We start from the raw sequence: 16,434 nt of genomic DNA on the forward strand, positions 1-16,434 counted from the left end.
CTTAAAATGAAAAATATCTAGCATTTAATTAGAAGTTAATAACTACTTAAAATTATTAAAATAGAATAATAATTAACTAAGACTGAAGCCAATTTTTACCATAACTGAATTTATAGCCTGAATCACTAATATCTGAAGGATAATGACTTCAGCAAATAAATGTATTTGTTATGCAATAATATCAGGTTATTACATTACATTTCAAGATTCATACACTTTTTCTAACGATAAATAAATCGAAGAGGTTCATTTTGGACAAACATAAAGAAGACATAACAAAAGTTTTAAACACTGAACACCACACCAAAATAAAATAAAAAATTAAATACATACGAGTTCTGTAAACTTTTTATAACATCTCTATTCTGGCAGTTTCTTGTGTATATTTTTCAATAAGTGCTTGTTCATGATCAGCTGTCTTCAATTCACTTTGTAATACACTATTTAAATATGATCTAACATCACTAATTTTCACTGATTTCCAGCTGCATACTGCATCTACAACTTCAAGTGGTGATAGTAACCGTTCTTTTTCTATAAAAACCAAAAATAATCAAGCTTTAATGAAAAAACAATATGAAATTCTGTTTTGTATTTAATTTAAAATAAGGATCTATAAAAATGGCAAAATGACCGATAGACTAACCTATTCGGTTAATGCTACGACCATGTTTTGAAAAGTATGAGAGAATATAAAAAATGAAACTACGAAGTTAAAACTAATAGTTATAAAACATATAACTTGAAGATACATTTGGGAGCTAATTTTACAATACTGATGACTGAAACAAATTTCATGTACATAAAAAACAATAATTTTATTTTTCTCTTATCTTGTTTGAATTTTCATAACACAAATGTGTCTGCCAGCTCACATTGAATTTAGCTATGTAATATAAAGCAGTGCATTATTTCATAATTTAATATGATTCCAATTTCATAGCTCTCTTTCTAATGATTCACTGTTATTTTATTTTAATTCAGTCCATTGATCAAGGTTATTGTTAATGAAATTACTTTCTTCTGTCAGCTTTACATAGTTAGTTTTTGTATGAAACAAATTCATGAATTCATCAAGCTATGATTGCAGATGAATGCCTGCTGTAAACTTACATAGAAATTGATTTCAGAATTGTTCCATCAATTCAACGTGTCATTCATTGAAAATGCTTACTTGGATAGTTTAAGGTAAATAGAATGTGTGTTAGAAAATGTACTTGAAGACAGTTCATTTTGAGAGAGTATGGGTTCAAGAGAGGCCATTCTGGCGATCAGGCTAACTTTAGAAGACAGGCTTAAACAAAAAAAGCCATCTGCATTATATTTATAGAGATTGAGAAGGCATTTGATAATACAGAATTGAACAAAATGTTTAATATTTTTAAGAAAATTGGATTGAAATATAGGGAAATAAAACATATATAAACTAAGCAAAAATCAGGTAGCATGTTATAAGAATAGAAGATGAGGCTCCTGATTCAAAAAGGGCTCAGATGAGTCCTGATTCAAAAAGGAGTGAGTGAACAAGCACTTCTGGTAGAATGACCGATAAAGTTACATTGGTTAACATTGTAAGCATGTTTTGAAAAGTATTCATGCCAAAGAAATGGACAAAATTTGTAAAGTTCTGGGGGACTAAACAACTCTGGAAATTAGAAGACACAATTCAGGAATTAAAGATGAAAATTGAGGAGGAAAAAATGATGTTAAAATTCACAATTTTTTTTGGGCAAAAACCAAGGTGAGTAACAAGCCTGAATGGCATGGATTTATTACTGCTAGGGGAGAAATTCAGGCTAAGGATAAATAAGAGTAAAATAAAAATAATGAAATATGACAGAAAGAAGGATAATAAATTAAACATTAAAACAGAATATAATAAACAAACTCATAGAATCTTACTACTTATGAAGCAAAATTAAAAAGAAGTCCAAAATGAAGTAGAAATCAAAAGCAGACTGGAACAAGAAAAGGCAGCTTTTATGAAAAAAATAAAACCTGCGAGTCAAATATATATCTATGAATTAGAAAGAGAAACTTGAAATTATTATTGTAGAAAGTAGTAGTTGTGAATATGGACATAGGAAAAGCAGAAAGGAAAAGAATATTAAGATATCTAAGTTTAGTTTGGTGACAGTGACAGATAGCGGTGATAGAAAACATGTTGAGGTTACAAAATTAGAAAAGTTAGAATAGAATTGAGAATTTCATCAAATCAACTGACTGGTGACTTAAAAAAAACAAACAATTTCTGTATTTGTTTTCAGATTTTTTAGGGAATCATGCTAATGAAATGGATAAAATTTTCAAGTTTTTAACTCTGGAGAATACATGAATAAAGTTTTATTCAACCAGAAGTAAACTCCAATGTAAATACATGCAAATATAATAAAAACAGTTTGTGATGTATTTATAACATTCATTGATGAAAACGTAGGAGTTAATTTTCTGTATGATTTTAGAGTGGCGATGCATTAAGATTTGGGGAGGCCTTTTACATCATCAAATATTAAAATTTCTGATTATGCAGTCTTATTTTGTAGACTTGAAAATTTCAGCTAATATGATTATTGATAAACTTAATCAGTTAAATGTGCTGGGTACTATGAGTACCTAGTTATTATACAAAAGATGTCAGTAAAGTGGGTGCCAAATATTTAATGTAAATAAGAAATGAAAATAATGAGCAAAATCACAATTTTTTTTATAATAAGTAAAGTGTCTGATATCATTTAAAAGTTAAAAAATTTCAAAAACTATTTTTTCTTATGGTTACTGGTAAAAGGAGGTTTTTAGGAAAAATATTCATAGCAAAAGAAGCTGTGGAAAGACATTCTCTTTTTACAGAAAAATGCATTTGCCACATAGGGTTGACAAAAGAGTGTTTTGAAAAATCTGCAGTTAACCACACTAGTGTATCTCATTATGACACTTTCAGTTACTAATTAAAATTATGCTGGTTTATTAATATTGTGGTTATTGAGCCACGTATAGAAGTATTAATAACAGTTAATAGTACCTATAACACCAAGTATTTCATTAAAAAGATATGGGGGTACATTTGGATTTCTAGCACCGGCCCAAAGTGCTTGAATCCAAAGACTAGAATCTTGATTACCAAATCTGCGGCAACAAGTAATCACATTCTGGTAATCTTTTTGACATAAATGGTATTGTAATATTTGCTGGTACCTGAAACCAAGAAAAATAAGTACATTATTAGTAAGGGACATTTTAAACACTTTACAAAACTTATCACAGTCACGAAAAAATATATTCTTAATTATTCTGTAAAGTAGTTAATAAATCTACTATAAGATTGTACCCATAATATTCTGAACTGGGGTCATGAATTTTAACCACTTTTAGTATGTGATGCAGTACTAGGTAGGTACTAGTATCTGATATGGTACTAGTATGTGTTGTGATCAGTGTGCCACGATTGCATGGAGGTAAATGTAAAAATGAGAGCATTGTAACTCATTTGTTATCATTGTACATGTATTGTCAGGAATTTTCAAAATGGATGTAAAAGATGAATAATACATTTGTACAAAATTTTATTCAATCTCAGAAATGTTTAACTCAGTTCAGGCAGTTAATAATTATTTGGAAGCTATCTTATAGATTAGTTCACACAGTTAAGAAACACATACATCTGAAGTGTGATCAAACTCTTCATGTACAGTAAAACATCAGCAGTTTGCAGGTATCAATGTCAGGCTATTTATGAATATCATTATCACCAATTCCACTTTCAATTCAATGTACAAAGTATATACTGATGCAAATCCCATAATAATATACACTTCTTGAAATGTATTGCTTTTCTGAAAATGGTTTTGCATTACTACCCTCCAAAATATTTTATATACCACCCCATATGCTTATTGTAGACAATTTATATATTCCTTGAGAATTAATTATATAGAGTATAAAGCTAATTTTTTGTTAACTCCGCTACAAACAATATATATTAAAACTGTTTTGGTTGACTTTAAAATTAAAAAGTAACACACCACTACACCTAAACTAAGAAGTCTGATATTATAGACTTTTTAAGCAGTTCTAACACAATTTTTAACTTGAAAATAAAGAACTACAAAAATTAAAAGTTTTTAGTAGTAGATGACATATTTACGTTATTCAACTCATCTCAAGAAAATAACTGCACTTTACAATTCATAAAGTTAATTGTTTAAAATATTTTCTTATTTTTCAAATAAACTAAAAAAATATTTTTCTTTAATTCTAAAACAGGTATTTTTTACATAAAATTCTAGGACAATAATAGAATTTTTAAGGAAATACTTACATTTTATTTTCCTCATAAAGATATAGGAGCCCTGCTCGGAAATTGACAGCTTGACATAAAATAAGAGCATGATGTTTATCACAATTGGAATCAGGTGATTCAAGTAACCTCATAATTTTCTGTTCATATTGTAATCGATTCATTGTATCGCTTAATTTATACCAGATCTGTAGGTAATGTTCAATCAGTGTATTGTAGATAAGTGTACCCCATTTGTTAGAATTCTAAAACACAAATTATATAACAAAAATATGCCAAATAAATTTTCTAAAAAGTCGTATAATGTAAGAATCTTTATATATAAATTATTTAGAATTTTTAAAAAAATCTTGTGCAATTCTGAACAAAACACCAACTTTTTGTTATTTTATTCTATTTTCAAGTTCCAACTTGCAGCATCATAACGAACTATGATTATAACTAGCCTCGCTCAAATTTTTTTACCCTTACGTATAACTCAAGAACTCAATTAATCTATCATCCTTTCAAATGCGTAAATTTAGATACACTACTACAGCATATCTAAATTTCAATGAAATTAAAATTACTATAAAAATTAAAAGTAAAATTTTTTTACTATAAAAATTAATATTTAGTCTAGTAGGTTTGGAGAGTTTTGAGCCCAAAAGTTTATACATAGACCTGTAAATAAACATTAGTAGACCACAATTTAAGTGAATGGTATTTTCATTCCCCTCCCTACGACTACCACTATGCATTTCTATATAGGTTTTGGTTATGTGACTTCATGAATGTTCTCTAATACTAATGAAATCATTCAATGAATTATTCTGCAATTTTTAGCTGTTTTATATATATTTGAAGAACTTTTCACATTATGTCTCAGTAAAGTATTCTAAAGTATTTTTATTCTTAATGCATCATACTAAATTGTTTGAGCTCTCTTTTTCTCATACATAATCCCTCTCAAAAATTCTCAATCTATTGGGTTTTAGCTTTCATATATTTACTTTGAAAAACAATTGATTAGGAAACAGCCAATTCTCCCGATGAAATTTTATAATAATTGTACTAAAAAAAAAAGTTAAATATACTTTTGTCCCTGCCGTTGCAGGAGGAGGAAGGTTTTGTGTAGCAGATCTGTTTATATTTTGATTTATAAATTTACTCCAGAATGGCTGTATCTGTTTTCATTATCATCAAACTCATGCCAATTAAGTACATTGGGCTTATAAAATTATTTGAAGAAAATAAAATTGTAGAAGGTAAACCGGTTTCTCCAAACCAAAACATCAAACATTTTTGAAAATCATCTAATGGAATATCAAATAATAATAATACAGGAAAAATAGACTTCAGATTTGTGTGTTGTTGGGTTTCATTATAATGATATGCTTGAAAAATAGTCATGAAAGTTAAAAAAAAATTATATTTTACAAAAATAATCATGAAAATATAACAAACATTAAATTAGTAAAAAAATTATTATGAATTGGCTATCTGAAAATAAAAATTTTTTTAGAGGAATTATTGGTAATCAGTAACCGCAGTTGAATTTAAAAAATATATTACTTGAATATTATTTTTCCTACATTTAAAAAACTGCGAATCATCTAATATAATCATATAATCATCTAATAATATCATATCATTTTTTATTTTATATTAACATTACAAGACTTTACTAAACTTGTTCAACTGATTTTCCATTCCATAGCACACTGTTTCACAACAAATAGGTACATTAAACTGTTTCTTTACATTATCTCTTCCATTGTTTCATTGTGACTGTGACACATATAAAATACCTAATGTATCAAAAATATCAGTCGAGTTACTTACTTGGAGAGTAATTATGTTTATTACACACTAGTGCCCAAGTGGTAAAAAAGAGGGTAGGTGTGCTTGTAGGGTTAAATATCAGTTATATTTTGGTGGGGTTTTAATACTGTTTGGAAACCACTGTAATCCTCACTTTCCTAGTAAGCCTTTTACAATAGGGTCTTGTTGTTCTTGAGAATGACTGCATCGTTTTGGAGAGTGGCTTGTAACCCATGTCAAATTACCTACACCTATTATGGTTATAACACTTAAAAGTTGTATAACAGTTAACAATTCCAATTCTGAGCTTGGATTTGGCACTTTTCATCGGTCAACATTTACTCCATTTTTTCTCCTTGTGTAAAAAGCTTATATATGAACTGCCTAATAAGTAGGAGAAAAAATATCTATTGATCATTTTAGTAAATGTTTGAATTTTTGCTAGATTGAATTAAAAAAGACTGGTTTTTAAAATTTTTATTTATATGTTAATCCATTATGGATTATTTTTTTATTATGTTTGCCTATTCTTTTCAAATTAAGTTTAGATTCCTCTTCCACCATTTATTATATACATACATACACATTAACATACATTTTATTAAAGGTATATTTTAGTGTACTGCAATTAATTATTAATACAAAATCATTAACAACAAAATAGCGAGCTTGAAAGTTTTACCAGTTTATATAAAGAGCTTTTCATTCATATAGATTAACAAAAATCATGTATATACACATCGCATAAGAAGCGTAATATAGATTGACCAACTTAAATGAGAATTTGTGGGGTCCATGTTTTCATCATCAGTTATAAAATACTATATTAGGTAATTCATTACAATTGTTACTCATAAAAACACATTGATAAAAATCTAGAATATATTTTAAAAGAATCTTGTCATCAGAAAAATCACAAAAGTGATTTGGATATATTTTTATTTATTAACCTAAAATGAGTGTGAAATGTAATTTAACATGTAGATTTTGATTTAAATTAGACAGCTTGTGAACAAATTTAAATGAATGCATGTTTATTTTATTATAAAAAAAACCTTGAAAAAATACTAGTTCAAGAAATTTTACCCAGTGCAATGTTAATATATTTTCATATCTGTACCATTAACTAAAATTACCATGCAGAGTATAAATAGTTAACACTGTTCCCTTAGGAGTGGTAAAAATTTATGTATTACCAAGAAGCCAAGGAAGATAGTTTTCAGTAGGTCTGAAAAACCAGCATGAATACTCACAGCCTACGTGTAATGTTAACTTGAGTTGTCATAATAGTCATTCTGCTATGTTGATCATCTTCTTTGTCAACCCACCCGTTTTATTGTTCAGTTTTTCTACCTGGTTAACTACTTTTAAAACTGTTACCAGTCACTTTGTCACTTCAGTTTCATAGTGAAAAGTTTGTTCTACCTGCTGCAGAATTATTCTAGAATTATATTCTCTCTCTAGGAATTGCATAAGGGTCTAATTGCTGGCTTAGATGCTTTTAAATACCATGTTTTTGTTATATAACATTTTGGTTTATTTTCAAAGTCTCATATCCTGATGTAAACAGATCTATTTATTTTTTTCATTTCAAACATATATCAAATGGTACATAATGAAAATTGATTATGATATAGAAACCTGATTATCATAAAATTATAAAATAACTGTTTATAATAAAAGATTAATTGTTTTTAATCTAAGGGAATTGCATAAAATGTAACATTACATATGGACAATTTCATCAAAATATAAAAAAAAAATCATCTTTTTATTCCACTTAAATTATTGTTCTATTTACAGCATTTTTCATTAAGTTACTGTATACATTAGTATTATCCCTTCAAATATGTTGAATTGTAAAATAATTTAAAAAATACAATTTTTTTATTTATCACCTCCCAAGCCCTGATAAGTAGTGAATACTAAAACACTTCTAATTTTGAACTATATTTGAATTTAAATTAATTAGCTGATTTTATTTTTAGGTAGATTTCATAAGAAAGCTATCCTTCAGACCCCAAAACTAGTGTCAGCTCAAAGGTTTATATGTACAAGTTTATATATATTTCACTTTCTTGTGGACTCTATATAACTGCCGTAATTTTGTGCTGGTAACTTTCCAATTGTGCCTTAAAAATAACTCATCCCAAAATCTCAGATGTGTTTGGTAATGGCCAAAATCGGACCATCGGGGTGGAAATGGAGGGGCTTTTACAAAAAAATAACTTATAACTTTCTTATTAAGTAAAATATTGACTTCATTTAAAGTTCCTACTATTCTTTGGATAAGGCCAAATTTTTTTTTATATCACCAACCATTGGCCCAAGGGATTTCAAAGACAAAAAGAATCATACCTCGCTTAATAGGCACAGTATCAAATCGGTTTAAATTGATTTTGGGATGAGTTATTTTTAAGGAACATTACCTAAAACTTTTGTCTGTAACAATTTGTAAAATGACCAACCCTTACGACAAGGGATGACCAAAATGTTGCTGGAATTATAAGAAGATGAGGCTTGTCGTATGCTAAACATGCGAAACTTTTTTTCACATACAACCGTTGACATATTGAGTAAATTTCGAAGTTTTTCTTAACTTTAGGTGGAAATCTTTTTTATTTCCTACTTAGCACCGGTGAAATCTACCTCCACCTTCTGGCATGCTAAAAGGGATCTTTTTAATTGAAATTTTTTATTAGAGTTTAGAATTTCTTTATCTTTGTTTCGACATGCAAACAATAAAACTAAGAAGAAAAACTGAAAACCTGTTTTTATAATAATCTAAAAACTATAACATTTATTCATTGTTTGTGTATTTATTTTTTTTTTAAATATAAATTCACGTGTGAAAAATGTTATTGCAGATAAATGGTGTGTAAAAAATTGGAATCTTGTTTTTTAGTAAAATAAAAAGCATGAAACTTTAATCTGTGAGTAGTAAGGGGTGAGTAGAGCATAACATTGTTAATAAAGCACAGGATTTGTTTTATAAAATAATTATATAAAACTTTTAAAATTATATATAATTCTTGGATGACATAAATTTTGCACTTTTTTATATACTATTTTAATTATTATATTTGACAACTCTAAAAAATATTTTTATTAGATGATTTTATAATAAAATCACTGCTGTTATGAATTTACTGAAGCAACTCTGTTATCAGATATGCTTCAGCCAAACCCATTCAATTCTAGCCACATATTTTTATTTTATATGGATACTTACTGCGTCACTTTTCAGCAGTTTTAACACTGTAAATTATCTAAATCTTTAAATTATACAAAATTTAATTTATATGAGGATCCTATAACTTCAGACCTTATTATGCATTCTCTTAATAAGCATCATCTATATTTGTTTTCCAGACAGACCTGTAATTATTTAATCTGATAAAAAAAAAGATCCTACTAAGTACCATTGTCATCTCACAACAATTTAGTATACACACCAGTCAGGAATGATGATGGTATTACATGCATATTTATTAAGGGATTAATACGAAAATATATGCTGTGAAATAAAAGAAACATACAGTGATGATTGTAACTTTATTATTTTTTGTATCAAATAATCATGTTATTAGAAAAACCTTTATTTATTTTTTTATATTTAATTATTTAAAAAAAAAATTACTGGGAATTCTTTCTTTAAAATGATACTTTACTTTTTAAAAAACTGACAATGAGAAATGCTTTGAAATTTTTTGTGCGTGTGTACAGCAGAAAAAATAGAATTTTTTTGTGGCAAAATATTCTAAATCTTACAGATTGTAAAAGATGTATAAAATTGCTTTAAAGTAAACTGTATGGGAATGAAGTTGTTATAGTGAATTTCTATATAGACTGAATTTAGAAAATGAGGGTTGTTAGGTTGAGTTTCATCAATTAGCACTAACAAATATATAGCTAAGGTCAGTTTTTTATTTTTTATTAAACTACTAATTAAAAACAATAAGATGGAAATTTAACATAAAAAATAGACACATTCAAAAATAATATTGTAAGTTCAGTACTTCAAAGTAAACAATCTCAACCTAATTTCATGTAAAATATATACAAATATGTATATTTTTTGATTATATATAAAAATTTACATTATACTGGCAAATCTAATTATTCAATATGATATTAGTGTATATTTACAACAAAAAAAAAGTTAAAAAACAACACACAGCCTCGAGTCAGAGAGCTCTGAAACACGTAACAGGAATGTTCATCACTTTATCTATTATCATTATTGTTATTGAAGCTATATAAAGAATACAAATAAGCTACCTAAACCAATCAAAAAATCTTTAAATGAAGTTAACTCTAAAATGGAACCAAGTTTAACGTTATCATTTTGGATTTAAAGGAGAGGCCCTCTCTTCAATCACTCTGAAAAAGGGCATCAATAAACTCCATTGTAAGCTAACTGCCTATCCTTGTTACCTTACAAAATTTTATTAAAATGAAGAAATATATACCCGGTAAAAAGAATATTATTGCCAACATCATTTCCAGAACTGATGAAAAGATTTAAAATCTAAAAAAATAAAAAGAATTCAAAATTTTTAAAAATGACCAAAAGCAAGATAAATGGATGAAAAAGTGTAACGTGAAACCAGAAGGCAACTTAAATGTCTCTGAATATTATACAGTTAATGAGCTATATTTTTTTGTAAAAAGAATTGGTGAAATGGAAAATAGCTCATCCTGAAGTATTTGTTAAGGATCTAATTGAAGAAATGTACCGAAAATTATGATATGCTGGTATTACTAAAATTCTAGAATCAAACTCAAATTGGAACATAAGGTAAATAGTGACAAAATTTTGTTTTCGAGACGACTACAGAAATTCGGCCTGGCTGACTCCGGTATGTGTCTGAAATATAGATTATTGGACGATGCTTATCATGTGATATATGAATGTGCCAGGTATGGCTTTATGTAACCCATCAGGTTGGTCCAATGGTGAACGCATGTTTGTAAATCAGCTGATTTTAAAGTCGAGAGTTCCAACGTTCAAGTCCTAGTAAAGGCAGTTACTTTTATAGGGATTTGAATACTAGATCATGGATACATCATGTTCTTTGGTAGTTGGGTTTCAATTAACCACATCTCAGAAATGGTTCACCTGAGACTGTAAAAGTCTACACTTCACTTACACTCATACATATCATCCTTTGAAGTAATACAGTAATACCTGATGGTGATTCCTGGAAGCTAAACAGGAAAAAAGTATGACAATGTGCACAGAGACCATTTGTCGACTTGATATTATCGGGTTGACACTTGATCTCTTATGTTAATTGGAAAAGCCAGGCCGAATGGGTTATCATAGAAGGTTTTATTACATATTTGGTAAAGGAAAGAATCACTGAAGGGGTGTGATGTTCTGCTTGGACTTTTCTTCTTTGTGTTTATGTATGGTTTTATTGTTATTTTTTTAACAGTTAGCTAAACTGTTGCTGTTTTTGTTTCTGTTTGGTTATAAATTTGTTTGTCTTTCATTAGTTACGTTTTATATTACTGTTATGTTGCATTATTTATTGTTATTGTTATGTTTTGTTAGTGTTTTTGTGTTGATTTTATGATTCGTTGTGTTGAACTCATTTTTACATTTCAGATAGGTAGAGTTCAGTTCCTTCGTTCCTAGAAAGTCACTCAGTTTTGTTTGAGACTTGGCTAGATATGTTTTGTTTGGAGTTTATATTAGTTAGTAGTACACCGTGGAAATGTCATTTGTGGCATTCACATTGGTGGCTCCCGGCTGAGGCTTGACTGAAAGATGCCATTTCTAAGGTACTGAAGATGACCTCTGGTAAAGCCCATAAGGGCTAGTTGTGACAACCGAAACAGTCACATAGAGGGTGTCTTCCTCTATAGGGTGAGAATTACTAAAATTCTAGAATCAAACTCAAACTGTAACATAAGGTAAATAGAGTAACAAAATTTTGTAAATACTATGAACTTATTAAAAGTAGAAAAAATTATGAAATGTACACAATTACAACCTAATGCAAAGGATGTCAAATTTCTATAGATTTATTTGAATTAATAAGCAAAAGACTTTTATCAGTGGTTATTTATTATTTTAGATTGTCGTACAACACTTTTTAAATTTACACTTTTCCCATCAGAAAAGCTACTTCTGTTGCTTTACTGAAAAAGAGGAAAAATATGTACAAAGAAATCGGAATAAAAATTCATAATTACTAATCAATGGAAGTTAATTTATAAGCAAAGTTTGAAAGCAAGTAATGGACAGGCTAGGAAATGCATACAGACTTATCTCTATTATTTTTAATTTTTTTAATCGCTTTTAAAAAATTGTTTAAACATCCCAATTTATGATCATATGATCCTACTTTTCTAAGAATGCCTTATATTTTTCTAAGAATGCAAAGCAACATTTTTCCACCCATGAAGAATTACAATTAATATGAACAATTCTTTGCAAGCTCTTAATTTTTCTGATTACAAAACAGCCAAATAATTTTAATATATAAAAAAAATTAGAATGAATTTAAAATTTAAATACAACCACCAAATTCCAAAATACAATTAAACTTGTTAAAATACTATTATATGTAATTTACACCAAAAGTTTCTATCAGCTTATAATCTTTCACAGAACATTTCAAGAGTGCTACTCAAGAAAGGATTCCTTTCATTTAGGTAATATATACTTTGAAAGCCTTTGAATTAGGTGAATTTTAAGCAGGTTAATTATACTTGGGATTTTATTGTATACATTGGAAAAACATTACGCTTTATAATCCACTTTATTAATTCAAAATCAAACAAATCTGAATCTATAATCTTTACCCTCACTCAAGAAATTCTGTGAAGATCACACCCTATGGATGAATGATAACCAGTATAATATTCCAGAACAAGCTATACTGTTAAAAAACAATGTACTCATTGTAACTCTTCAGCTCTCATGAAGGAAACTACCCAAGTGTTTTGTAAAACATGAAATTACAGGTAATTCTGATCAAGTCTCCATATTCAAATGATATTTGTACCACTCATTTCCATTAACACATAGTTAAGATGAAAACTCATACGATATAAGAGAAAAAGACTGCTTTGAAACTTAGCATCAAGATATTTTGCATGCAAGTAGTAGACATGAGGAATACGATGCAAAATTATCCTGTCGAATGAAAAGGTGAGACAAAGCGGTGCATAAAGGTTAGCAAATGAATTAATCTTGAATGGAAACATACAGAAGATACAATCTCTGAATAGGCCATCTACCATAGACTAGCACTAGTGAAAGAAATCTTTCAGAAACACAGCTAAGGATCAAAACAGATGGTCATACATCAACAGAAGCAACTTCTCAGAAAAAACCACAACAGAAAAAATTCCTGCAATAGGAAAAAAGAAAGGCTCCAAGAAGTGAGTAAGTGAGAGAATAAAGATGGCATTCAGATATACTAAATGATTTAATGAATCTAAGTGGGAGAGCTGCAATATTAAGATAATGATGTAAATAAATGGATAAGAATGACAGACTATTAGAAGATGAGATTATGAATCATAATCTCATGTTTTAATTATAAAACAAGCATGAAAAATAATATGAAAGAGGGAAAACGGAAAATCATGAGTAAATTTCTATTGTTACTCATGATTTTACCATGAGTAAATTTCTATTGATCCTACAAATTTGGCAGATTACAATTATAAAGAAAATACTTAATACTTAAATACAAAGTTGATAAAATTATCACCTCATAAAGAACTCTGCAACGACACTCAATATGATGCCTAAAAACTCAGTGATGTTTTCTAAGTTATCGTATTTTACTAACATTACTAAAATTATGGCCAATAATAATTACTAAAAAGGAAAACAATTTATTAGAAGAAAAATGTCTGACTTTGTACAACTATAAAAAGTTTTTATTTTTAATAATTATAAAAATTTAAGAAACACATGATTAAAATTTAACAAACTACATTTATAGCTCGTAATCCAGCATAGTACTCGCTCATCTAAATTGATATCAAGTGCTCGATGGGGATCATTTTCATCAAGTCCTTCAGAGCTCTCACCACCTGAATTCATTGCTCCTTCAGGCATTTCTCCTTTACTTCTATTTACTTAAACAGGTAATTCGTTTTCAAATTCTTTAACGCCGAACTAGTTTCTTTATCAACTTCTATTCCTCCCTTTTTCTTCTTCTTCCGTTTATTCTTTTTAGATGATTTTCTTAAATATTTGTCAGAATTTAAACCTGAATTAGTAGTAAAATAAAAAACTAATACAGTATGATGAACTGAAAAAAAAATTATATTACCTCCTGTTATGTAAATAAAATTTTATGAGTTCTTCTCTATATCTTCACTTATTTTATAAATACTTGCCATGCATCACACATAAATATAAAGCAAAATTAAAGTATTAAAAATCCACATTCTGATGATAAATTCATATAATTCTGATTTTTCTACATGTTTTAGTTAAATATTAATAAATTAGGTACATTTAAATACAATTACATTATTTAAGGATAGCATAGTTTTTCTAATCTCTTAATATAACTACCAATTTTTAACAGTTATTCGACCCTTCAAATAAGCAGATGTTTTGACAAACATCTGCTTATTATTGCTAGAAATTATTATTTCATATCATTACTATTATTTTCATATCATTATTTTTGCTAGAAATATCTTTCTAGCAAACCACTTCTTAACATTTGGAAACAAATAATTGTCTGAAGAAGTTAAGTCTGATGGGTTGAGCAGGGAGAGAGAACACTCACCTATCTGCAGCCTGCTCTCAGAGTTTTTACTCCCTAATCAGCAAACAAATTTTATAATTTAAACATAATTATAAATTAAAATAGTTATTTTCTTACTTTTTATAGTTAAAGTTTAACTAGATTTTTAATTATATCTTTTCATTTATAACTGTATGTAATTTATAAAATTTATTTTCTGATGATGGAGTACAAACTCAGGAAGTGCTACAGATAGGTGAGTGTTCTTACCTTTTATTTGAACAGTAATTGGTGGATTTAAATATTTGTTTTTAAGATAACTTGATGCAGTAGCGCGTGCGCACACACACACACATACACACACACACACACACACACACACACACACACACACAATGTATTATATATTTTCTTTTGGTAGCTTCAGTAGCACACCAATGGTTTTTTAATTCAGTATAATTTCCTCACTTTTATAATTGTCCTAACTATAAAAAAATTAACAAAAATGTATCAATTTTCTGCCTCACACTCTCTTCTCTCTTACAATTATATTCTCTCTTATTATAATAAGAAGAAAGTGTTTTTCTTATTCAATTACTAATAAATAAATAATAGTTATATAGTCATTTACAATTAATAAGCAAGTTTCTTTTTGAACTACCAAAAAAAGATTGATATAAATTGTAGATATGGAATACCTTGTATTTTAAGTGGAACAGATTCAATTTCTGCTACTGGAATGTCTGAAGTGATATCATTATTTGTTTTCAGATAATGTGGGTTCATAGCCTGTTCCAATTTACGAGCCTCTCTTAGCTGAAGAAAAATAATAATCAAAATTAATCTGTTCATTATCATTAAATAATACTATATTAATTAAGTTGAAGATAAACTTAAGTTGTCAAATTTTATTCAACATATGATAAAAATGTTAAGGACATTGTACCAATACAGTACAACCCACTCATGCTGACATCCTCTCTACTCATCCAGACATTCATCTGACTGGACATGATCCAGATCAATTAACGTTCAGATAATTCAGAGATCTCATATCACAGTAAAAATTAAATGTTAAATACATAAAATTTCATAACATTTTTAATGAATATATTAGATTCAAATTTTTACTTACAATCTGATCAATTTTGAAAAAAAAACTTATAAAACAAATAGTCAGCCAATAAAATACAGTGTCACCTTGTCACTCATATTTCTTCAAACAAGGGATAGTTCCACCGAGTTCAACGTACTACAGTGGCTACAAAAGCTTATACTTACAAATAATGCACCTAATTGATGGGTCTAAAATCTAGTCTTTAATTAAATCATGGTTGAGTAAACCCTGAAGCCTCAATATACTGATTTTACTGTTTGAACTTTACAATACTAAATCACTTTGAAAGAAAAAAAATCAAACCAAAATTACAAAAAAAAAGAACAACAGGAAACTCAAGTTTTGTAAATAATATATATATACATTTAACATATCATAATGCTAAACTGACCCAGATACTCCGGATGTCTGGATGAACAGGATCTGGATAACAATTTGATATTATTATGAGTACAAAAAAATAAATATCAAAGAGAATAAAAATATTATTA

The 16,434-nt window shown here is 28.0% G+C and overlaps 1 protein-coding gene across 1 annotated transcript; it reads right to left on the reverse strand.

Moving 5' to 3' along the window:
- Positions 1-349: 349 nt before the first annotated feature.
- LOC142320796 (vacuolar protein sorting-associated protein 11 homolog) lies at positions 350-15,638 on the reverse strand. The gene is made up of 4 exons (XM_075358775.1): positions 15,525-15,638; positions 4,316-4,539; positions 3,020-3,192; positions 350-534 (listed from the first exon to the last, which is right to left on the reverse strand). Exons 2-4 carry the CDS (start codon positions 4,456-4,458, stop codon positions 350-352), a joined length of 501 nt encoding a protein of 166 aa, XP_075214890.1. The 5' UTR covers positions 4,459-4,539; positions 15,525-15,638.
- Positions 15,639-16,434: the final 796 nt, after the last annotated feature.

The sequence above is a fragment of the Lycorma delicatula genome, chromosome 3 (genome assembly GCF_047948215.1).
Source record: "Lycorma delicatula isolate Av1 chromosome 3, ASM4794821v1, whole genome shotgun sequence".
NCBI lineage: Eukaryota > Metazoa > Arthropoda > Insecta > Hemiptera > Fulgoridae > Lycorma > Lycorma delicatula.

Coding starts and splice junctions, on each gene's coding strand:
- LOC142320796 (XM_075358775.1), bottom strand. CDS start 4,458: ATGAATCGATTACAATATGAACAGAAAATTATGAGGTTACTTGAATCA. Junction 3,193..4,315: donor CTTTATGAGGAAAATAAAAT/GTAAGTATTTCC, acceptor TCTTGGTTTCAG/GTACCAGCAAATATTACAAT. Junction 535..3,019: donor TGAAATACTTGGTGTTATAG/GTACTATTAACT, acceptor TGGTTTTTATAG/AAAAAGAACGGTTACTATCA.